This window comes from Mesoplodon densirostris, chromosome 4 (genome assembly GCF_025265405.1).
Source record: "Mesoplodon densirostris isolate mMesDen1 chromosome 4, mMesDen1 primary haplotype, whole genome shotgun sequence".
Taxonomy (NCBI): Eukaryota; Metazoa; Chordata; class Mammalia; order Artiodactyla; family Ziphiidae; genus Mesoplodon; species Mesoplodon densirostris.
Genome location: NC_082664.1, coordinates 79,735,697 through 79,761,983, shown reverse-complemented (window position 1 = coordinate 79,761,983; position 26,287 = coordinate 79,735,697). Strand labels below are relative to the sequence as shown.

At 40.7% G+C, this 26,287-nt stretch overlaps 1 protein-coding gene across 7 annotated transcripts in view; it reads right to left on the bottom strand.

Moving 5' to 3' along the window:
- The window catches only part of FMN1 (formin 1), a 411,489-nt gene that overhangs the window by 131,703 nt on the left and 253,499 nt on the right, over positions 1–26,287 (bottom strand). For 3 of the 7 annotated variants that reach the window (XM_060096555.1, XM_060096556.1, XM_060096557.1), the window contains 4 exons: positions 25,825–25,954; positions 24,169–24,315; positions 23,005–23,064; positions 19,150–19,270 (listed from right to left, as the gene is read on the bottom strand). In XM_060096555.1, the coding sequence (XP_059952538.1) occupies positions 19,150–19,270; positions 23,005–23,064; positions 24,169–24,315; positions 25,825–25,954 (458 nt within the window). Of the gene's footprint in view, positions 1–16,426; positions 17,433–17,455; positions 17,887–19,149; positions 19,271–23,004; positions 23,065–24,168; positions 24,316–25,824; positions 25,955–26,287 lie in introns of those variants that run through there. The other 4 variants (XM_060096559.1, XM_060096560.1, XM_060096561.1 and 1 more) reach the window with 4 other exon arrangements.

Here is a 26,287-nt window from a genome sequence, read left to right as displayed (position 1 = left end):
ACTGGTCTTAGTTATGTTTTGTAGATCTGACTCCAAAGGCAAGGGGGACAAAAATAAAAATAAACAAATGGGATTACATCAAACCAAAGGCTTTGTACAGCAAAGGAAATGATCATCAAAATGAAAAGGGAACCTACTAAATGGGAGAAGATATTTGCAAATCAAATATCTGATAAGGGATTAATAGCCAAAATATAGAGAACTCATACTACTTAACAACAAGAAAACAAACAACTTAATTAAAAATGGGCAGAGATTCTGAACAGACATTTTTCCAAAAAAGAGATGCAGATAGCCAACAGGCACATGAAAAGATGTTCAACATCACTAATTACTAGGGAAATACAAATCAAAACCACAATGAGATACACTTTACACCTGTTAAAATGGCTGTTTTGGAAAAAATAAGAAATAACAAATGTTGGAGAGGATGTGAAGATAAGAGAACTTTGTACACTGTTGGTGGGACTGTAAACTGGTGTAGGCACTGTGGAAAACGGTTTGGAGACTCTGTATGGAGAATCAAAGAATTAAGAATAGAAATACCATATGACCCAGGTATTCCACTTCTGGGTGTTTATCTGAAGAACACAAAAACATTAATTGAAAAACATAAATGTACCCCTATGTTCACTGTAGCATTATTTACAACAGCTGAGATACGGAAGCAGCCTAAGTGTCCATCAATGAATGAATGGATAAAGAAGATGTAACACACACACACACACACACACACACACACACACACACACACACACAATGGAATACTACTCAGCCATAAAAAAGAATGAAATTCTGCCACTTGAGACAACATGGATGGACCTTGAGGGTATCACACTAAGTGAAAAAAAGTCAGGGAGAGACAAAGACCATATGATTTCACTCATATGTGGAATCTTAAAAAAACAAATGAACAAACAAAATCAAATAAAAACAAATTCATAATACAAAGATTAGATTACTGGTTACCAAAGGGGAAGGAGGTTGGGAGTAGGGGAGACAAATGAAGGGGATCAACAATACGGTGATGGATGGTAACTAGATTTGTGATGGTAATCACTGTGTAGTGTATACAGATATTGAATTATAGTGCTGTGTACCTGAAACTTACATAATTTTAAAAAACCTCACCCCCAGCTTAAAACACTCAATTTTGGGGGTAGGGGTAGGGGATTAGCGGGAAGTATTTCTTGGATTGAAGCAACAAATGAGGTATTTGTAATTCCAAGGTATAATGCCTTAAACAGAAGGTAGCAAATATCTGTTGATTCTTTTTACAATATCACAATCAGGAAGGGCTTTGCAAATGTTTTTGTGAATCTGGAACATCAAATTCTGCTCACTTCTCACCCCTATCAGATAGTGGGAAAGTTTAATCACTGTTCTTAGGGGCAGATTCCTGCTCCTGGGCAGAAGAGAAATCCAAAGAGTAAGTAGGAATAAATTTCTCCCCTAGAAAATGAGGGTAACACTTGTTCTTAAAATGTGTTTACAGATGACTTGATATTTCAGTGAGTTTATTTAAAATCAGCAGCTAACTCAGTGCTTTGAATAAATATTTGCTGAACAAATGAACTGATTGAAAAGGTCAAACAAGGTCCTTCTCACATTTTCAAGAATTTTTTTTTTTGGATACCCGGAGATTTTATGATGTTTTTAAAGGCTATCAAAATAGTCAAGAAAAAGTTTTAAAACACAGTAAAATTAGCTGGTTTAGCATATTAGCCATTATAGCTTTTCCTTGGGTTTTCCTCTTTCTGTAAGTTATGGCACAGGGAAAATGACTGGTCTAACAGTGCCTGGTTGTCTACACTGAGTCGGACGTAATTGTCTTTTATCTCTGCACCCAATAGTCTGTGAAAACTATCAACCTCTCAACCTGCATGATGGAAAACAAATGGCCCTTAATGGCCAAGAGTGTCTTGAACCTCGGCCTGTTTCATGCGTGTTATCTCATTATATTCTCATAAGAACTCTATGAACTTGGTCCTGCCATTACTGCTTTTTATTTAGGTGAGGGTGGGTAAAGTCATACAAATATTAAGTGGCTGAGCCAGAATTTGAAACCAGGGGTGTCAGACCTGCTGGCCTCATGCTATCCTGTCTCCTACCCCAACCATCTACAGGCAGACCTCAGAGATGTTGCAGGTTTGGTTCCAGACCGCTGCAGTAAAGCAAGTATCACAATAAAGTGAGTCACAAAAAATGTTTTGGTTTCCCAGTGCAAACGTCAGTTATGTTTACACAGTATACTATAGTCTTTTATGTGTGGAATAGCACTATGTCTAAAACGATTTCTCTGCAGCCGGCAGTGCTGTTTGATAGCATTTTACCCAGAGTAGAACTGTTTTCAAAATTGGAGTCAATCCTCTGAAACCACACTGCTACTTTGTCAACTAAGCTTGTGCCATACTGTAAATCCTTTGTTATCATTTCAACAGTCTTCACAGCATCTTCACCGGGAGTAGACTCCATCTCAAGAAACCACTTTCTTTGCTCATCCAGAAGAAGAAAACTTTAACTCTTCATCTGTTCAACTTTTATCATGAGATTGCAGCCATTCAGTCACATCTTCAGGCTCCACTTCTAATTCTAGTTCTCCTGCTAGAATTTCCACCACATCTGCAGTGACTTCCTCTACTGAAGTCTTGAAACCCTCAAAGTCATCCATGAGGTTGGAATCAACTCTTCCAAACTCCTGCTCATGTTGACATTTTGTCCTTTTACCACGAGTCACCATGTTCTTTATGGCATCTAGAATGGTGAATCCTTTCCAGAGGGTTTTCAACTGACTATGCCCAGATCCATCAGAGGAATCACTATCTATGGCAGCTATAACCTTACGAAATCTATTTCTTAAATGGTAAGACCTGCAAGTTGAAATTACTCCTTGATCCATGGGCTGCAGAATGGATGCTGTGTTAGAGGTATGAAAACAACATGAATCTCATTGTACATCTCCATCAGAGCTCTTGGGTGACCAGGCGCACTGTTTATGAACAGTAATATTTTGAAAGAAATCTTTTTTTCTGAGGGTAGGTCTCAAAAGTGGGCTTCAAATATTCATTAAACCATGTTAGAAACAGATGTGCGATCATCAGGGCTTCGTTGTTCCACTCACAGAGCACAAGTAGAGCAGAATTAGCACAATTCTTAAGGGCCCTAGGATTTGGGGAATGGTAAATAAGCACTGGCTTCAAATTAAAGTCATCAACTGTATTAGCCCTTAACAAGAGAGTCAGCTTGTCCATTGAAGTTTTTTTTTTTTCCCCATTGACTTCTCTCTAGCTATGAAAGTCCTAGATGGCATCTTCTTCAAATAGAAGGCTGTTCTGTGTACACTGAAAATCTGTTAGTTAGTGAAGCCACCTTCATTCATTATCTTAGCTAGGTCTTCTGGATAACTTGCTGCAGCTTCTACATCAGCACATGCTACTCACCTTGCAATTTTATGTTATAGAGATGGCTTCTTTCCTCATGAACCAACCCCTACTAGCTTCAAAGTTTTCTTCTGTAGCAGCCTCCTCACCTCTCTGATTTCCTAGAATTGAAAAGAGTTAGGTCTTTGCTCTGGATTAGGCTTTGGTTTAAGGGAATGTTGAGGCTGGTTTGATCTTCTATCCAGACCACTAAAACTTTCTCCCTATCAGCAATAAGGCTGTTTCACATTCTTATCATCTGTGTGTTCACTGGAGCAGCACTTTCAATTTCCTTCAAGAAATTTTCCTTTGCATTTATAACTTGGCTGTTTGGTGCAAGAGGCCTAGCTTTGGGCCGATCTCAGCTTTCAACAAGCCTTCCTCACTAAGCTTAATCATCCCTAGCTTTTGAGTTAGAGAGACTCTTCCTCTCACCTGAACACTCACAGGATATTGTGGGGTCACTAACTGGCCTAATTTCAATATTGCTGTGTCTCAGGGAATAGGGAAGCCAGAGGAGAGGGAGAGAGAAGAGGAAGAGCTAGTTGGAGCAGTGAGAACACACACACATTTACTGATTAAGTTCATGTCTTATATGGGCATGGTTCATGGTGCCCCAAACAGTTGCACTAGTAACATACAAAATCACTGATCAAAGATCACCACAAGAAATACAATAATAATGAAAAAGTTTGAAATATTGTGGGAACTACCAAAATGTGACACAGAGACATGAAGGGAGCAAATGCTGTTGGAAAAATGGCGCCAACAGACTTGCATGACCCACAAACCTTCAATGTGCAAAAAGCACAATATCTGCAAAGCACAATAAAGAGAAGTGTAAAACAAGGTATGCTGGTGTAGGGAAGTTCTAGAAACAATGTGGAGTATCTATGAAAATGCTTTGTAAAAGGTAAGGAACAAGACAATGAAAGCTAAAACTCACCCATCCCAAAGCTCCATTTTGAATGGAGAAACAGAAGGCCAGGGGAGGTGAGGTGGAGGTTAGGTTATTAAGTGGCACAGAGGGGACATCAACCAGGGCTGCTGATTCCTGGGTCGGTGAGGGGAGCGGGGGGGTTACTGATCTTTCCATGGTTACCTAAAAAGTAGAGTCCACAACCTCTGTCCATCTAAGAGCCACCGCGAGGTCCAGAAATCTGGGAAAGATAAGGACGTTGGCAAAAATTCCAATCCCCTTTACTGGGGCTAAAGAGGTCTCTCTCTAACTTCACTCATTTGGATGTCTGACACAAAAAGAATCCACTTGTGGACTGTGAGTCTTCCACAGGGTCCAAGATACACAATTTACTTGGGCAGGAAAATATTGTGACATTCACAAAACCACCCACAAATCTATTTCTGTAAAGAAAATGTTTTGACCTGACATTAGGTTTATGGTAACGTAGTTTGAGCGCTGGCTTGGCAATCAAAAGACTCAAGTTCCATGCCTGGCTGGGAGATCCTGGCCACACTGCTTCCTATCGTGGAGATCTGTTCTCTCTACTACCTAGGCCTGCCCTACCCACTCCAAAGGATGGAGCTCTACACACAGGTAAGGTATCGGCATTATATTAATTTTGTTTTCTTTTTTTGAATGGGAAATATAAAAAGCATTCCAGGGCTTCCCTGGTGGTGCAGTGGTTGAGAGCCCACCTGCTGATGCAGGGGACACGGGTTCATGCCCCGGTTCAGGAGGATCCCACATGCCGTGGAGCGGCTGGGCCCGTGAGCCATGGCTGCTGAGCCTGCGTGTCCGGAGCCTGTGCTCTGCAACGGGAGAGGCCACAACAGTGAGAGGCCCGCGTAAGGCAAAAAAACCCAAAACAAACAAACAAAAAAACATTCCATTAATGGACTTGCCAAATCAGTGCTCTTTTCTATTCCTCCTACCTGATTCCTACGGCACACAGTCGCAGCTGGAAGGCTATTCTCTGGTTTCTCTGGGCAATTCTCCCCACCACTGAGTAGAATCCTTATAAAGAATAGTTGTGTTGTTTCCAAACCTGTTTATGCTAGTTGTTCTCTTCACTGTAATTACATAATTTAATCACTTGATGGTAAATTGTAGAAATACGACTGAGAAAAAGTATTATTTCTATAGATTAAAGTGGAAGAAGCCAAAATATTGCTGTTAAATACAGGTGTGGGACACCAGTGGAGATTGGGCAGTTATAGTACCTAAGTGCAATGTGGAACTCAGGGCTGGACTCTGGAACACAAAGAGGACAGTAATGGAAATACTGATGAAGTCCAAATAAATACTAGAGTTTAGTTAACAGAAATGTATCAGTGCCAGTTTCTTAGTTTTGATGAATTTATCACTATAATTTAAGATGTTAATAATGGGGAAACTGGAGAAGGGCTATATGGAAACTCTCCATGCTATCTTTGCAACTTTTCTCTAAATCTAAAATTATACCAGAAAGAAAATGTTCATTTTTAAAAAGGTGTGGGCAAGACAGTTTTAAAAGATTGAGAACTATTATAAGTATCTAGAAAGATTTGGTGGTCATATTTTCAAGAGCCATGACTCCACTTAAAAAATATGAAAGGGAAAAAAATATGAAAGGGAAATCACAGGTGATCTCTTTATAGATGTGGCATATGTAGGAAGACCCACAAAACTTTATTGAACAGATCTGTAATTCAAGAAGAGGCCTCAGCCCTGCATCAATAGACAAATGATGCTATATTTAGCTTGTTTTAAATGAAAGGTTAAGGGATGCAAGTATCATCTTCTGTGATTCCTGATTTGGGCCATCTTTTCTCCATTAATTAACCACATTGGATAAGAGTTCTACTCTATAAAGCTTACTTCTAGATGGTATCGATGCTAGAATTTTTGAGGCATGGATTAAGGTGAGAGCAGATCCTTGAGAGCCGTTTAGACAGAGAATACCTGAGACCTCAACCTGATATAATTTTACAGTTGACTTTTATATCCTATAAATGGTCAGAAGTCCAGGGACTTTTAGCTGTCTTAATGAAGTCTAGGGAAGAACTTAATAACCCTTACTGAATAAGGAGAACAGCAGAATGCACTGAAATAGCATAGTAATACTCATTATCTTAGAAACTCCGAGTTGGAATGTACTTTCCAAATCATGTAGCATAAACCCTTTCTAACGGCACCTATCCTACCCATTTATCATAACAGAGTCTTCCAGTTGGAAGTGTGTGAGGGACCCACTACCTCATCAGTTCTCCCTCTGAGTAGCTTTAAAATGTTTCCCTAAAGCTTCTGCCTTTTTATGACTATTTGACATCTTTGCCCTTAAAGAAATCATCTAATTCCTCTCTTACAGCAAGGTCAGCAATTAACTGAGTGAGCTGAATCTTTTCTACCATTCATTCATTTGCTCATTCGCCCACTCAACAATTATTGGCTGAGCAACAACTATATGGTAGGTACTGATCATCACAGTAGATGTAAAGACCAAAAAGGCCTCTTCTACTTACAAAGAAATAGAAGATAATAAATTGGGCGCTATAACAGAGAGGGACTATTCAAAGTGGCTGCTGTAGTTTGGGTGGTCAGTGAAGGCCCTCGTGTGGGAACCTTCAGAGGAAGGGCATTCTAGGCAGAAGGAATAGCTACTGCAAAGGTCCTAAAGCAGAGACAAGCTTATTGGGCTCGAACACAAAGGAAGCCTGTGAGGCTGGAGTTTAGTGGGCAGGCAGGGATGGGGTGGCATGAAATGAGACAGGAGAGGTAGAAGTAGTTGAATCTTGGAGAAACTTGTGAGGCACAGCTACAAGTTTTGAGGCTGGATTTTATTCCAAGAGCAATGGCTATGAAAAAAAAAAAAATGGCCTGACCCGTCTGGTGTTCGGAGGCTGGATTAAAGGGAGGGCAGGCGTGGAAGCAGGGAAACCTGTTAGGAATCTGTTAGTCTGGCCCATGTGAGAGAAGGGGGTAGAGTTTGGACTAGAAATGTGGTGTGGAGACAGAGAGCATTAAACGGATTCAAGGCACGTTTTGAAGGAAGAGTCAACTGGATTTGCTCGTGGACTGGATATTGGATATGAGGGCATGAAAGGAACCAGGAATAAGCATTATATATCTTGCTTATATGCTGGGGACTTCCTTCACAGAATCCTGATTAATGCTCTCAAGCAACCAGTGTGGAAGGCTGGGATACCCTCCTCCTTACACAAGGATACGGAGATGGGGAGGGATGAAGCCAGCCAAGGATTACACAGCTTGTGAAGCAAGGATTTGAATTCAGGACTTGTGACACAGACTTTTCCATGGGGCTAGCTTTTCTTTCAATGTTTTGTTTCTTGTCCAAGAAAAAAATAATAAATTCTATTAACTGTGTTGATTTATAAATAAAGGGTAGAAACAGAGTGAAAACTGAGAAGAAGAAACCAGGACAACATAACTCATGCTTCCCACCTAGAGATGTCACAATCAAAGGACAACACAAACGTCTTCCATTAATTAAACGGATGAATCAGGTTTCGGTTTCCACATCCTCTCTCCTTTCCGCAGAACTTGTCTTTGAAGGCATTTCATTTGGGAAATGTGTGACCTTTACCCACGGTGCTGCACTTAATTGAATGCTTTGCATCAAAAGTTGCTACGCTGATCAACATCTTACACCCACTGCCCTTCTGAAATCCTTACCCCAGTTCCTGGGTCTGTTTGGTTGAAATCATTTTACAAAAATAAATCATATCAAAGTTTTTCTTTTATTATTTCGAACACTTTGCTTGCAAAACTAAATATTTTTAACACCATGGCAACACGGCCAGGACTCTGGCTAATGTATCCAGGGCCGTACCAGAGTTCAGACTTAGCAAACTCCTCCTGCAGACAAATGGGCTTTGAAGGAGAAAGAGCTAATAAATTAGGCATGGTCAATAATCGTTCCAGTCGCGTCTTCTGGAGCTTCCTAAAGAGTGATAAATTAGCCAGGCTTGTCCTAATGGATCAATTCCCCCCTCTCCCTTCTAGGACACACCAGCGCGAACTGAGCAAACTGCAAACTGCACGGCTTCTCAATGAGTTCAGATAATACCTCCCACACCTTCCCAAGTACTTGCTCATCCGTCTGCTTGCCTGACCCTTCCGATTTCACTGAGTTGGGCAGGCTGGGATGATCAGCTCCGCTTTTTTCCAGCGGAGGCTCACAGAGGTTAAGTGATTTTTGTCAAAGTTGCACGGCTGATCACGTGGTTAGGAAGAGGCAGAACTACATTTTTCAACTGCATCTCCTAAATCCCGGCCAGGACTACCGGCCAGAGGCCAGTACACATCAGCCTCTGCTGTGGAAATTTAACTCAACTATCACTTACAAATGTTTTGGTTTATTGTTATTTTTTGGTTTTGGTTTTGTATGTTTATCGAAGTTACACATGCACGTAGTTAAAAGAATAAATGTATTCTACGCATTCTATGAACCAACAGCCCAACAACTTCACCCAATTCTTCCTTCCCAGAGGCAACCATTTATACCAATTTTACCTGCTGAATCCAGAACTTAATTGCATGTCTCTAACAAGCTTCGATCGGCACCTTTTGATTTTTCTCTTTACGCCCTAAAAATGATGGCGCTCTTCCCTCCCCTCACACCCACCATACATGAGCTGCCTCTCAACATAGCACTACCATGACTTGCTTAGACCAGTACTCAGTGTTGCCATTATTATGACTTGGCAAAAACAACTCCAGCCCCAGCTGACATATGTCAATTTTGATTAGCCTGTCCTAAACGTCCCCCCCGCCCCTGCAAACTCCCTCACCTTCAGAATGAATGATTTTCCCCCCTAATTTGCTGTTTTCTATGTACTTATTACTAAAGGAATGCCAAACTTGTTGCTAGCTGTGTAAATCTTGTCAAAACATTCAGATATAGCAGACGCGTTAACTGTATATTCCTCAAGAATCTTCACCACGATTCTTTTGATCTAATTAATCTGGAATGTTTGCTCTCCATGCCTGGCTGGCATCTTGGGCTCTCTGCCTATCCTGGAGGATCCCTTCACTTCTCTTCTCTGTTGGATTTTCCATTTCCTGTCACCGTCGCATTCCTAATTCATGGTAATGCACATTCTCTAGTAGCATCCTGAAGATGGATGCGTGGGAAATATGTTTTTCTTTTAGAATTTACATGTCTGAAAGCATTTTTATTCTGCCCTCATATTGGATAGATAATTTGGTGAATATAAGATTCTGGATTGGGAATAATTTTCCATCAGAATTCTATTTCTAGCTTCTAGCATTGCCATTGTAAAGTCTGAAGCCATTCTTCTCCCTGATTCTCTGAGTCATTTGCTCCCACATCCCACTCTCTACCTCATCCCCTTCTAGAAGTGTGTAAGCTTTCTTTCTATCCTGAGGATTCTGAAATGTTCATACAATGGTATGGATCTGTGCTAACATCTCTTTGGGCCTTTTAAAATTAGGAACTTGTATCCATCATTTGGGGAAATTTTCAAAAATGATTTCATTGATTTACTTATGAATATATACGAATGTTTATGGATATATATATATGGATTTATGTATAAATCTGTGGTGTGTATGGATATTGTGGTAAAAACTGGCTTGCTTCTCACCTTTCTCCACTCCTGGGTTAGGATTCAGCTGTCTTGTTTGGCTAATTCATTTACCACTTGTCCATCTACTTTTTTAGCTTCAGAAATTTTGTGGTTATGGTTTTCTCTCTCATTCTGTGCTCTTGAGTTTATGTTTTAAAAGAACTCTCTATACTATTATTTTAGTAATTTTCAAGAGGAACTGAATTCCAATGTGAGTGTTCAATCCAAATGAATGTTCAGTTGGCCATCTTTCCTCAGAAGTCCTCCAAAAGTTTTCCAGTCTTTCTTTGCTCCTTACTACAGCCATATTGCCTATGGACCACGCTTAAATGAGTAATAAATATTCATTCTCATGATGAGATCTAGTTTTCTCTTTTTCTCTTAAAGAATATTATATGGAGAGAAAGCCATTTGATAATGCTTGGTGGCAGAAGTCATTTATCCTGCAGAGTCAGGGCTGGTCCCAAACACAGAAGCAACAGTCTGCTTTGCTGTGTGAGGTGACAAGTCCTGGAAGTTCCCTCACCTTTTCATCTATGTGAGAACCCTGCTCCATGCAATGTCCACAAGTGGAAGAGACAGTAATGGAGTCCAAACCACACAGTGCCTTGGGATGGCCCTGTAGTACCCTGTTATTCGTCTGGCTAACTACATCAGACTTGTCTGCTTATCTTCTAGGTCGTGAAGGGATAAAACATAGGCTAGGTAATTAACTGCCAAAGAGAGAGACAGAGAGTGTCAGAGGAACCGAAAGAGACTGAGAAACCAAAAGAGACCGGGAGGAGACAGGAGGATAGAAATTACAACAGGTAGATGAGTTGAGTGGTTAGGAGGAGAGAGAAGAAAAAGCCTAAATTCAAACTTCAAGCTTTACCACTCCGATCGTATTGTCAGTGCCTACAAACAGTAAAAGAAAGAATGGTACAGTGAAAAGTGTATAAGCTTTGTAATCAGATAAACCTGCTTTAGATCTCACTTCTGTCATCAGTAGCAAAGCTGCTTTAACTTCCTTACTGTTAAAATGTAGGTAGGACTTACATCAAAGTAGTTTAAGAAACAGAAATGATGTAAGCAAATACGCTGGTATTTAGTAAGTGCCCATTAAGTGGTAACTGCTGTCGTTAGTGATGGTGGAAAAGGCCATGCACCATATCCTTGGACATGTTTACTGCACCTGTGTCCACGGTCCATCCTTGCAGGGAAAAGGACTTGATCACTGAGATTAATACTGCCAGCACATCATGGTAATAAAAAGTGAGCTAAAAACTAAAACTACAGTGACGTACCACCTCACACCGGTCAGAGTGGCTATCATTAAGAAGGCTACAAATAACAAATGCTAGAGAGGGTGTGGATAAAAGAGAACCCCCAATGTAAACTGGGGCAGCCACTATGGAAAACAATATGGAGGTTTCTCAAAAAACTAAAAATAGAGTTGCCATATGATCCAGCAATCCCATTCCTGGGCATATATCCAGACAAAACTATAATTCGAAAAGATACACACACCCCTATGTTCATAGCAGCACTCTTTACAATAGCCAAGACATGGAAGCAACCTAAATGTCCACCGACAGGTGAATGGATAAAGAAAATGTGGTGTGTGTATATATATACATATATACAATGGAATATTACTCAGCCATAAAAAGAATGAAATAACGCCATTTGTAGCAACACGGATGGACCCAGAGATTAATACAGTAAGCAAAGTAAGTCAGTAAGAGAAAGACAAATACCATATGATATCACTCACATGTGGAATCTAAAGTATGACACAAATGAACATATCTATGAAACAGAAACAGACACACAGACATAGAGAACAGACTTGCGGTTGCCAAGGGGAAGGGGGAGGTGGGTGGGGAAGGGAAGGGTTGGGAGTTTGGGATTAGCAGAGGCAAACTATTATATATAGGATGGATAAAAAACAAGGCCCTACTGTATAGCACAGGGAACTATATTCAATATCCTGTGATAAATCACAACGGAAAAGAATATGAAAAAGAATATATATATGTATAACTGAATGAATTTGTTGTACAGCAGAAATTAACACAACATTGTAAATCAACTATACTTCAATAAAGTTAAAAAAAATAGCTAATTTTTAGCTGGTTTTATTATTGCTTTTAAATTCTGTACAGAAATGCCAGATAAAAGATGGGACACCAAGTTAAGTGTGAATTTGACATAAACAAGGAATATTTTTTTTTGTATAAGCATGTCCTGTGCATTATTTAAAACACAGTTTTAAAAAGTCTCGTTTGTCTGAAATTCAGATTTAACTGGGCCTCCTGGATTTTATTTACTAGATCTGACAATGCTAAGGGCACCCCCATATAGCATGCACTGGGGGTGGAATACTCCACTAAAGGCCCCTTCCCCCCACTGCTTGGTACTTCCCAACTGTGTCTACTGCAAATTCAAAGGAATAGCCACTACAGGCCTTCTTTAAATGGTCTCTTTTGCTTCCTGAGGTAATATCAATAGGCCATCACTTTTCTTAAGTTCTGTTTGGGGCTCAACAGTACTGACTGACTAAATCTGCAGAAGGGCATACTTTCATCCAAGTGGTGGACAGATCCGGACCGGGGAGGCACCAACATGGTTGTGAGGGAGACAGTACAAGAGGGTGGTGGCGCGGTGTGAACTTGCATTAAAGACCTGGGCAGTGGAGCCTGGACAGGACCCCTCCTCCTCCCTGCAGTGGAACAAACTTGAATACTCATTAGTAGATCAGCAATACCAGTTTTCTCCTCACTTCTCACAGTCAACTCTTGATTAACTACAGTAATAGGAAGCGGGAAGGATACCACACATAATCCCAAATCAAGGGCAAGATGAAGTGCAAGTTCTGCTAACCAGCCCTCTGCCCTCCCTCCATCGCTGGAGATACCAACACTCCTGTAGGCAGCTTCCCTTCCCAACGCCATCAGCGCTCAGAGTCGCAAACCCACCTCACCCTTCATCACCTCACTAATACTATCGCATCAATGTATTTGCCCAGACACTTAATTTGTTCATTAAGTACCTAAAGAAGAGGACTGTTTCCACCTTGCAGAAGAAACAGTAGGTAGTCTACTGCTTATCATGCAGTTTCAAATAGGAAAGGTTTTCCAACATGTAAATAGCATAGCTGACTCATACTGATTAATGTGAAAACTAATGCATTAATTTTTTAAAGACTATCACTATTCCGTGACCTTGCTAATCTAGCAACCTACAGTTGAGAGTTGACTATAACTTATGTTTTTGAACTTAGTTTTAATTGTATGATTTCATATGCATATCCAAATCATTGAACTATTGCCCCCACCCCAGTCCCTGCCCAGGGCCATGAGAAACCACCATGTAAAAATGTTCTCATTTCCTGTTTTTATATGTGTATGTATATGGCTCCCTCCCTAATTCCTCCTCTTTCAGCTGCATTATATTGGTATTGACTGTGTGCCTCTAAATAAGATAAATGTTCATTTTTCTGTGGGCTTTTAGAAAGGAGTGGAGTTAAATGAATGAGTTCAGTCTGCCATGTTCATCTGGAAGACATACTGATTACAGTTTTAAAAAATCTACCAAAAAAACCCTCCCCTATCTCTTTCTTGAACTGTTACTTTCATGTATGTATCTTGCAACTTAGATTTGAAGGTAGAATATTTAGGTACAAAAGAGGTTCATTTGGATCCTTCTGGGCTAATCTGGTCACTCCACTAAAATAAGGACGTGGGGACCGACTATGCCTAAAGAGGTGACGGGTGTACTTCAATGTCGAGTTAGAGATGTTACTACTATTCAAACTTAGAATGAAGAGTTCAACGTTTATTGGATGCCAGGACTGTGCATTTCACATAGCATCTCATTTATAGAAGGCTTATAAGAGTTAACATTGCAGGATAAACATTTGAAGGATAAACATTTATGGAGTGATAACAGATATCAGAAAAGTCAACAGAGACTCCTTGTCTTTCCAAAACTGTGTAAGTGTATTCTCAAATATTTCTAAATGGTACATAAGAAAGGACATGTTCGAATATATAGTCTTAAATATTTAGAGAAAAGAACATCATCAGAATTACCTTAAAACACACACACACACACACACACACTTGCATCTCTGCCAACATTCTCAAAGAAGTTTGATTATCTTACACTGAGGGTTAACTACTGATTACATTTTCCCAATTCATATATGCAATAACAGGGCCAATAATGCATCATTTTCAAGGCAAGATTTAGTACACAGCTAGCTGATTAAATATCCTACCCTTAATGACACAGGATACTAAATAAGTCTCGTTAGCTACTAAGGGCAATTTATTTTAATCTTTAAACTTTTCACAATAGGCTGACTTCTCAACACCTATCTGAAGAGTTCCTGTCATTTCCAACAAAAAAATTCCACTTTCCTGCTTGGAAACCCAGAAAGAATTTTTCATAATGAAATACAGTCACAGGATCATGTTATACAAATGTGGATTTGGGAGCAGTGTTACTAGAGTAATTGTAACACTAAAGTTGTTCATTTTGGCTTTCAAGCCTCAAGACATCAGAGAGAATGTGACCTATTCTACTGCATTTGTTTACGTGGATAACAAACCCAGTTAGGACAATGCAGCCAGGGAGTATGAAGAGAACTATTATAGAGCAAAGACCATACCTATTCATCACAGTTACTCCTATTAAGGTCACCCAGGAATGACCATTTAACCAACAACTGTTCTTTATATTAAAAATCAACCGTAATATCAACATGCCTTCTTCTTAAACAATATTTTACAGAATGCATATTCTACAACAACATACTACGTAAAGTATATTCAGTGCAAGAAAAAAAGTCAATGTTTCATGTTTTGAGAAATCCTGGTCTAAACAGGGTTAAACCGTTTTGTTGTTTTTTACTACAGGACTTCCCAGAGCCTTTAATAAGCTCATATGCACTGTGTCCCTGTGATTTGTTTTTAGTATATAGCATTTCCAGGTTTATCAGACTACAGACTCTTTTTTCAGAGAGCACCAATTCACATTTCATGCAATACTGGTAAATATCACTAGTTGGCAAATCCTACACCTACAGCCTCGGCAATGGGGTGCACATGCGTGCATAACTGGTATTAACTGGCCCAATCAGAAAGGATGCATTGCATGCTGTGTTTGTTTCTTATTGCTATTATGACAAATTACCACAGACTTAAATGGCTTAAAACAGTACAAATATATTACCTCATAGTTCTGTATGTTAGAAGTCTGACATGGGTCTCATTGAGCTGAAATCAGGGTGTTGACAGGGCTGCATTCCCTTCTGGAGGCTCTAGGGAAAATCTGTTCCTTGCCTTTTCCAGTTTTAGAGGCTTCCGACATTCCTTGGTTCACTGCCCGCTTCCTCCATCTTCAAAGCCAGCAACACTGCATCTCTCTGATCATTCTACTGTACTATCTCCCGCTGACCACAGAGAAAGTCGTCAGCTTTTAAAGATTCATTTTAAAATTTGCGTGATTAGATTAGGCCCACTTGGATAGTCCAGGATAATCTCCCCATCTCAATGTCGGCAAAGTCCCTTTTTGCCATGTAAGGTAACATTCACAGATGCCAGGGGTCAGGGGTCGGACATCTTTGGGAGCCATTACTCTGCCTACCACACATGAGCTGGTAAGAGTACCTTCAAAGTTCTGGCTAGCAAACAAGGTCAAAGAATGAGAAAGGGAGCAGCTGTTGCTGTTATGTGCTCTCAGATATTACTTATAGCATCAAAGCATCAAGGAAATCCAAATTATTGTCTGCTTAAGGGATGCAGAATAGTAAACAAGATATGGAACACATTCCTAAGCACCAAGGGCTTGGTATGTAGTGCTCTGGAAATTAGCTTCTCCACAAACACAGCCAGCTGGCCCCTCAACAATATGGGCCTGATTCTACAAGGTGTCTGTTTTCCAGTAAAAGGTATATACCCCTAATCAGCTTTATGGAAGCTTTCCTTACTAAGGGACTGTGCATTCATTACCTCCTATGATGTTGGTGTTATAACTGCCCTATTTTACAGGTGAGATAATACTTTTTATGGTTATGTTACTTGACAAGATCTTGCTTGCTTTCACCAAACCAGTAGAAAGTACATATCTGACTCCAAAGCCTGAGTTCTTAATCCTGTGCAGTACTATTCGCTTTGATAATCCATCTCTCTTAGGTCTCCCCACTCCCCATACCCCCCACACAAACTAAGTTCTTTCCTAAGTCCCTATCTGATCTGAGGGTCTACATATATGGGCTCTAGACATGTGTGTGTGCACACCCTTGCACTCATGCGCACACATTCACGAACTCTTTCTGTCATTTGTATCCTCACGAGGCTTTATGGCTTGAATAGGCATCTCTCTGTTGTGATCTCTGATCAGATACGGAGACTTCTGGTCCAGCAACAGGGCAAGCTGTGAGTACATGCCTTAGAGTCATATCTAGTTTCAAAATGAGGCTAGGTCATCATCTGTGAGGTAACTTGGCAGGTCACCTGAGCACCAGCTTCCTCCTCTTGTAAGAGCTGTATAGCAATATCTGCCTCACAGGGTCATTGTAAGGATTTAAAGAGATGGTCTGTGTAAAGCACCTGATAATAATCACGCAATAAATTGTAGCAGATACAATTATCCTCAATTCCTTGCTATGTTTATCTACATAAAAGTGCCGTTGGAAGTTCTGGTCTCTAGGAAAGATGCTCATTGACAACCTCTACTGCTGTTAGTGACATCTATACAGCCAACAACCATCGTTTAATTCCCACCTGATTGTTAAGGTGTGGTCCTTGCTACCCCAAATGATTTTCTTTTAAAGGGCTATGCCTGCCTGGAGAACTAGGGCCTGAGCCTTCTTGAAATTTGCTAATCACATCTGGTTTAGCTTTAGACATTTTCTGGGGTTTTGCCAGCAGCCACGACACTTTAATGGCTACAATAAACCTCAAAGCCTCATCAAATCTTTGCTGTATGTGTGAAAATTATGTCCACTTCAATTAAACATTCCATCTCAGCTCACACCCAGGCCTTGTGGAAACGGAGCTGAAGACTGAACGGGGAAGTGAGATGAAACGGGCCGCCACGACTCTGGCCATCTCGCCAGATGGGATTTGGAAGGACAAGAAATTCATTAGAGAACCCATGGTCTGTATTTTCTTTAAATATTTACTAGGTACCTTTCATGTATTAAAAACACGGGCATCTCTAAAGATTAGCAGGGCATTTTTTTGTTTAAATATTCAATGTGTGTGGGACAGCGCCGGTTTCCTCATTTGCCTTGGTGGTACACTTCACGTCTTTGTGGTGACGTCCCACGCAAAGAAGAAAAATAACTGAGGTAGCGTTCAGTCTTCCTTCATAAGGCAGCTCCTTCAGCTTCAGAAGGTCTTGTATTTCCTTAAAATTGACTGGGGGAAGTGTCAGTTGAGTACTCAGAGATCTGGAATGACACCATGCTCCCTAGAGAAAATAACGTACATCCAGTGCAGAGGTTTGGGGGCACCCCTGCCTCTACACGGTCCTTTGAATTCACTCTTCTTATCCCTTTGTTATTTATCATCAAACACACAGGGATAGCAAAGGGAGTGGGCTGAGCCAGGAGGCCTGAGAAAGGCAGCCATGGAGGGAAGGCAGGCGAAGAGGAAAGATCCAACATAGATCAGGTTTCTGCTCGAAAGACCATACGAGAGGGTCTCACAAGGACCAAGAGACGAGAGAGGATGGGCATTCAGGGATGGCGGCCAGGGACCAGACAAGCACAAGTCTTCTCTGCTACTGCAAAAGCCACCCTGAGGACTGGCCTGGCCCGAATTCTGCCACTGGAGAGGGGTAGAAAAAAACTGCGACATGATGCTACTCCGCTTTCTTAGAATAAAAATCAAGCTCCGCAACTCAGTCAAGGATAAAACTGCCCCTTTTTGAGGAGAGGGAAAAGAATGATCATGAGTTCACGTATCACATTCCTGAACGAAGCATTCATTTAAATTCACGCTCTCGACCACATCGACAGGAGGGGAAAAAAACCCCTGCATGTTCCTTTAAAAATAATTTACAAGGTAAAAATATTCACTTGTAACCACTATCCTTATTTAAGCAAGTTCTATGCCCAAAGTAAAAATAAATGGCTCTCCCTGCCACCGGGAGCAGATCTTTCCCACTTTACTTCCATTTCCAAGCTGTCCTCTAAGACTTAGATTTCTGAGCACTCTTTCACAATAAACATTTTTAAAATGTTTATTTTATGTCTTGGTGTAAAAATATTCCTGGTGCAAGCTCTTCATTTCCTCAAGCTCTGCTTTTGGCGTGCTGGGCTCCATTTCCACATTAACACGCTCCCTAAATCCTCCACAGAGCTCTTCAATTGGAGTTATACAAGCTCCAAGGCAAGTATTTATATTCTTGGACAAGGAGATGTCTCCACAGTGAAAACACAAGACTCTAGAAATGCCAAAGGAAAATTCCTGCCCAACAGAGACATATTTTCACCTTTTAAAAAAGCCAAAAAGGGCTTTCAGCATTTTGCTTTGGATAATTAAAAATGTAAATTAAACTAAAACAGACTGTTTACTACGGGTCTTACCATCATTAATAGACTCATATACATAAACGAAATATATAGGGATGTGTGTGTGTGTGGGGGGGGTGTGCGCGCCACAGGGAGAGCAAGAGCAAGAGTGAGAGACAGAAAGATAAGGCAGCACATAGTAAACTAGCTTAGAAAATGCAATGCATGAGATTTTCTAATCAGACCCGATCTGCCTCTCACTGGCTGTGCGAATATAGCTTCTCAAAGCCTCATTTTTCTCATCTATAAAATGGAGTTAGTGTAGTTCCTGCTTATTTGGGTCATTAGAAGAACTGTATGAGAACACAGTAAGAATTCAAAAAAAGGGTTGTTATTATTTTTATTAAAATTATATCTATTACATGTTGGAAAATGTAGATATAACTATATATATATGTATTATATAATAAGCACTAATTTACACTAATGAAAGAGAGAGATGTGTAAATACACTGCCTCCAAATTGTGCACAGAGATGGAAAGTGTCCTGAGGTAGTGTACCATAACTGAACTCTCACCATTCCATTCCCCAAGCCATACAGAAATCATCCCCTTAAATCATTTTTTAAAATCCTATCTATTATCATAACAACAGAACAGTGTGCCTGTTACCTTCTAGTTGCCTCTTCAGTTTTCTCAAATCTTTTATAAGGTCTTCAAATTTGACTTGGGAGGCCAGAAAGAAATCTTGTGGTTCGGGCAGGGGGAAAACACTCTTTTCTGTTCCTGCTTCCTAGAATATATGGTAAACAAAAGTACATTATACTTCCCAATTGTCACTTTCAGTTGAAATTCAAAGCACCTTTTTTCGGATGGTTGGATAAGAATCATAGCAATGCTCCCCTGCTATTCCTAACTCTGGACTTGTTGCTTTGAAGTGCTTGCGTGTCTTTCACGCTATCATTTTGGTCTTATTGGCACTGAGGTTGGCTATGGCTGTAGCTATGGCATGGGCTGGGCTCTATTTTGCCTCTTGAATCAAAGAGAAAATGGTCAGGTATGTCCTAATCGTAGACCCTCTACTCCCATGGAAAATGGCACAGGAAGAACACGTGAAAGTACTTAACCTGAAAGTCCCTGTTGAGTTTCGCATGGGAGCAATTAGATAACTCATCTTTGGGGTATGCCAAAGGGTGTGAAGTGGAAGGTACTGGATAAGGCAGCACTGAGGTGGGAGAAACAATCACCATCACTTATGCCCTTACCTACCTTTCTCTGCAGCTTAAAGCTCGTGGGCACACGCGCGCGCATGTGTGCGCGCACGTGTGTACGTGATCAAATTCTTCACATGTTTGTAAAGATTCTCTTAATGTTGTTTGGCTTATCTTAGCAGATATTTATGAGAGCATGGTTGGGTTGGGTTTTGACAAGCTCCACAACTATACCTAATAGAGGATCTCAGCTGAGAAACATCCAGAGGGACACGAACTGTAGGCACACAGGGAGACCAGCAGAGCCTCAACTGTCTTTTCCAGTCCAGCTTGCTTTCTCCCCGAGTTGTTTAATACAAGCTTTGTGTCTTGCATGTCTCAGGCCATCTTCGCTTATTCTTCTCTCCACACAGGCTACTTTGCCAGCTTTCCTTCACATTCCATCTTCCCTACTGCCATTAGGACCAATTCCAAACTCTAAAACTGCTTTACAAGGCACTTTCTGATCTGGCCTCTGTCTCCATCTCCAGCCTGATTTCTCCCTTCCCCTATCGCTAACTCCCTCTCCTAAACTTTCATAAAATAAAAGAACAGGCCACAGTCTCTTGCTTCTAGGCTTTTGTCTACAAAACTGTCCCTTTCAAAAACTCTTCCCCAGCCCCTCCTCACACCTCCTTGTTCATACTCCTCTTTCTAGTCTCAAAACAGGTAACACTTCCTTAAAGACCTCCCTCCCCTAAGCTCAGCACCTGGGTGTTTCCAAGAGTTCCCTGCTGATTCCTGTTATCACAGCACTTTTCAACGTTAATTTAAAAATTGCCTTGTTAGCTTGTGTGTCTTCCCCACTAGACTATAAACATTTTGAAGGCAGGAACTGTGCCTTGTTCTCGGTCAAGTACACACCATCTGGCCTACCAATAAAATCTGTTTGGCACCACTAACAGAGAGCTTATAAAACGCTATTCTGGGGCTTCCCAGGTGGCGCAGTGGTTGAGAGTCCGCCTGCCGATGCAGGGGACATGGGTTCGTGCCCCGGTCTGGGAAGATCCCACATGCCGCAGAGCGGCTGGGCCTGTGAGCCATGGCCGCTGAGCCTGCGCGTCCGGAGCCTGTGCTCTGCAACGGGAGAGGCCACAACAGTGAGAGGCCCGCGTACCGCAAAAACAAACAAACAAACAAAAAAAAACACGCTATTCTGGGAAGTGTGCACCTTGGGCAGGAGTCATCTATCTTATCGTCCTGTTTTCTTGTGGTTTTGAGAATTCCCTGGACCCTACCCCCCTTCCTTTAAGACCTTTGGCCTCAAAGAGAAGGTGGTTTTCCTCATTTGATCAGAACAACATTTTACGTGATCAGTGTACTAGTTTTCATCTTCCTCTACTTATTTTACTGTTTTTTTTAACAAACCATGGAAGCAGTACCCTCCTTTGAACGCCAAGATGGAACAACATCTAAGATGCTTGTCACAAAACTCCATAGTAATCTATGGAAGAACTCATGCATATTTCTTTCTATTTTCCAAAACTTTCTATCAGATTCAGTCCTGGCTTCATCTTTTTTTTTTTTTTTTTTTTTTTTTTTTAAGCTAGAAAAAGAGAAAATGCTACTGAGCAAATCGGCCTGGTAGTAGCTCTTGTGAAAGCCGCTCAATTAGAGTTCACAAGACATGGCCCTAGAAGGGTTTCTTTGAACTTTACATAGACCTAGACTTGGACCAAAAACCAGGCATGAGTGGAAAGAAGCTTGGAGCAAGAGTCACCTTTCTTCCGCTAATTGCTCATCATCACTAACCACAAAAATCATCACTTATGCTCCTAAGAGGGAAGGGATCATTTACTAAATCACGTAATTCTGTACTCTTGTTGAGTGAAATTCATTTTACACAGTGAAAAACTGGGAGAGCACCACACAAATGTTGACTTCTTCTTTTTCCTAAACTGGACCATCCCGTGTTTGAAATTAATCTTACTTTGAGATTCCCCTCTGTGAAGTCGATTCCACTGGGTTCAGCCCTCTTCAGTAGGAGTCAAACTCCATCGGCAAATTTCATCCTTCCTACACGGTGCATCTGTGTAGCAAGGATGGTTGAGGCAGAGACTACGAGTAAATCTGCTTATGCCAGCCTTGAATTTGAACTGTCACCTCAAGATCCTTCAGGATAACTCTTCTGCCACCCCGGTACCTGCCTTCAGAACTTTGGGTGCACACATATTGCCTGAAGCTCAACACACCTACCCTGCTCTACCAGAAAGTAGCTCTTGCCTCGTTGCATCTTGTTTGTTACAGATGCTACTTATTACATGCTTGTGGATATTTACAGTACGTTCAACTCAGCAAGTATTTATCAAGCACCTACATTACAAACATGAAAAAAGAGACAACAAAGAGTTCTGGACCTCAAGGAGCAATGCCGGGAAGCTAGGTAATTGCTCAGTGATATCTATATACAGGGGAATAATAAACCTGGTGGTAGATACATTGACAACAGTTAGATAAACCCACCAGGAGGGTAGGAGAGATGACTAAAGACTTCATCAGTGCTTAACTTGTCTTCTGCATGAAACTGTAGGCCTTTTGAAAACGAGGCCCTGGAATCTTTACTTTTCTTCCCTTGGTACCTAGGAAAAACTCTGCTTATGTGGATAGTTAAGTGGGACTCCTGACAACATTTTCCTGAGACTTTTTCCATTTATTGACTGCTAGGTTTCTCAACAACTTATAATAGTACCTCTTTCTTCTCAAAGCTAGGACTCCTTGTTCTCGATTTAATGAGAAGGAATAAAACACAGAAAATTGCGCTCAGGTGGATTCTCACAGAAATTTTTATTTCTAATGGCCCAATGTAATCTAAGCAGAGAAGATGGATTTCAAATTCCACGTCTTTAACTTGTTCACAGATGAACACTGCTGATAAAGTATTCGGTATTATTGCATCTTAAGTTCCTAACTTTTGGTCTGCATCCCAGAATCTAGTTTCAAATATAACCAATTACTGAATGGATATGGGTTTCACAGAGACCCTCACAATCTGGTCAGAAGGCACTGAGATGACCAGGGGTCTCTTTGAAGCTGTGTTATACAGTGGATTAAGAGTCAGTAGACTTGTGCCACTGAATAATGCTTCTCTTTACAAGAGTCAACTAAACTCTCTTGGCTCCAGTGTTCCCATCTGTAAACCAAGGAAGCTGGAGAGCTCTCAAATTCTATGTTGGACTTGAAATTCATCCATCCATCCATCATCCAATTTCTGAATGCCAGCAATGTGCAGGAGCTGAAACCCCATTAGTGTAGTTTTCCACATAACGCTATTTCTTACCTGATCATAGTAACGCAGGTAATATTTCACAACATAGTCCACCAGATTAATCCCATTATCCTAGGTTTAAAAGAGAAGTTTAAATGAATACCATTCACATGAGACTCTGCCATATTAGATAGTCAAAGAGCTGAAATCTCACTCTGTAACTCTAACACTTTTAATTTGTGATACCTGGTCCTAATTCTGTTTGAGACTGGCAAGACTGTCCTCTTTCCTCCTTGTCCCATTCATTTTTATGGCATCTATACAAAGAAATGACACTACACTCTTCCTTGTGGGGTGGAGGGGGAACCCAAAGAGGTAATCCATAAGGCCTCTGAGGTAATGGCTAAGACAAGCACCAGCCAACCAAAAGACTGTCTCCATACTTTCAGGCATAAAGCCAAGAAGGGAGGGGGTAGGGGAGTGCTAAAGGGAACCAGAGAGTAGAACAGAAGACCATCCCTCCCTTCCCACCTTTCAAAAAATGTGTGTTCTTACTGGCGTGAAAAACAATCAAGGCGGCTTAAAAGGAACACCCTGCCACTTTATGACCCTGGGACTCCAGGGGAGAGCAGGCCCTCCCACAAGGCAGCCTTTGTGTCTTGTTCACGTGGGTCTAATTCTAATTTGCCTGTGTGTTTCCCCTCCCTCCACTCCCCCTGCCCCCCCAGGGGACGCCTAGATATGGGCTGGTTGTTTCTAAAGAGGTAGCTCTGCAGGGTGTGGAGCCAAGTGATAATCAGGCTCAGGGGGTTTGACAGTAGACCCCCAGCCCAATTGTTGTGGACCAGAGAATAATTCAAACGCTCAGCTCCCTTGGTGAGTCAGCATTGCTCTCTACTTAGGAGTGAGTAAATTACAAGTAGCTAACACCAAATTCAAGCAGAATCAAGCCTTGTGCTATGGCGAATACTGTATGCTATCTGCTTTATTCTCTCACGGCAGTTCAACATCTAACTGTGTGCTTTCGAGCAAATGAACGTTGGGGATTTTGTCATCAAAAGAAGATGAAACATGAAAAACCTGTCTTTATTCAAAAGAAAGCAAAGAATAAAAATGTACTGTTAGGGGGAAGATAGAGATGAATGGAACAACTGGGAACACTTTTTTTAAAATTGAAGGTATACAAGGAAAATAATGACAGATCACAGACCTTCGTTATGAAAAGTAAATAAATACCCGACTTTTGACGTCCTTGAGTTTGGGCAGAATTTCTAAGCTATATCCATCTGCTTGTCCCCGAGTCCTATTTCCTCCATTCATGTAGTTTCCAAAAGCCAGAATGAGAGCCAAAATATCCTTCACACTCTTCATTTGCAGCAAGCCCTGGGAAGGCAAACACCAATTATTATGCGGCTGAACTCCAAATGCACCTATGTTCATTCAACAACAAATATTCACTGAGCACTTGATAGGCTGTTTGCTGGCCTGTTACCAACTGGATTTATAGTTGGTGAAATGGAAAATACACTTCACTAAGCCATAAGTGTCTTAAAAAATATGTTAACAGCCATCATTTTTTTATCCTTTTAATGAATTACAAACTGTGCATGTTCTAATACTGAATATTAAATATTAGTTTTTATATTTCTATTTGAGCCGGTTTTATTTTTTAAATACTTATTTTAAAGAATTTAGAAATTGAAAAAAGACAGTTGTTACAGTTAGGCTTTGTATTTGACGGCTTCTAAGTAGGAAGGGGTTTAAGATCATTTGAGGATCTGGTTTTGGACTATGTATCTATATAAACAGCACAGTTAAATGTAGGGTAGATACAATAGCAAGCCTATACTTCCTTATCCCTGGAAATAATCCTCAGAGGTGAACTACAGAATCCTCAGAGGTGAATACAATAATGTATTTCAAGGTCATAGGCTATGTTTATTAAGTGTTTGCTGATTTGTCTATTAACTTTTACTATTTGTCTATTAATTTCAAGCTGCTTCGGGTTTTCTTCAGCTCCCCATCTCATTTGTTTTTCCTCTCTCTCTCATTCTTTTGCTCCAAGTGCAAATTTTCAAACTGATACTTTTCCCCTTCTCTACAGTTTTAGTCGACTTTATTTTCCTTGATTTTAGGGTAAAGAAAGAAAACCAGGTACAGCTCTAGGACGACCTCTGCTCCTGCCTTGTAGGGCGTTATTAGAGGGTGTATATTATATACCTTGGTAATATTTATGCTTTCTTTAGTGAAATCTTTTATATTTTAGAAGGAAAAAACCCCATGCCTTCAGATAAGCAACTAAACATTACAGTATTTGTGGAGGATCATCATGTGGTGAAGGACGTGCGTCATTGGGAGAAAAAGCCACGTTCAAGAATTTAACTTTATAACGAACACCAGTGTGGTAAAGCCAACAAAAACTTATCGGCTCATCACTCATTATCATAATCATTGATTTCATTTATCAAGTCTCTAGAATATTTTTATTTTACCATGTAAACACATTTCAGATGATCCAGTGCATTGGTCTAAGGCAAATCTCTTTTTGCAATCTAGACAGTCAGAATGGAAAACACACTATACTATTTAGGTTGGTTTTAAGTGGCCAGAATGTACATTGGGAGGTATTTGGAATATGTGAGAAGAAATCTGTAAAAGTGTCGTTTTTTTCTCCCTCTTTCTCCTCTGTCAATCTGCATCTCCTTCTTTCTTACTCACTCACCTGCATGCACGCTCACACGGGATAATCATCACAGTTATACTCAGGAAAACACACAATCTTAAGTCCACAATATTTCTGCAGAGGGACTCGAGTTGATCTTTCCCACTCCCCACTCCCTCCTTTACCCCCAAGGAGGGCAAAGCTGTCTTTGAATTAGACAGCAAACATACCTTAGACGCTCGTGTGATGATCTCTACCTTTCGGTGCACGGCAGTAATGCCCTCAGAAAAGACAGATCTGAAGATTATACACTGGGCACGTTCAGCAAAATTAGGGATCTGGGCTAACTCGTGTAAAAATCTGTAAAAATTAAGAATGAATCATCTGACCTCACATATAATCGCAAGGAAAATAAAAAGACAGCAAAAAGAGATTCATCATGAGAGCATTCCTTGTTTGACAATGTTAACTGAACAATTATAAAAGGCATCAAACAGGCAAACTCAGGGGACTCCAAGGGTTTGTGCTCTACTGTTGACAACAAAGCCACTTTTAAAAATGGGTTTCCGTATATCACCTCACACCTGTCAGAATGGCTATCATTAAAAAGAACACAAATAACAAATGTTGGCAAGGATGTGCAGAAAAGGGAACCCTCGTACACTATTGGTGGGAATGTAAATGGGTGCAGCC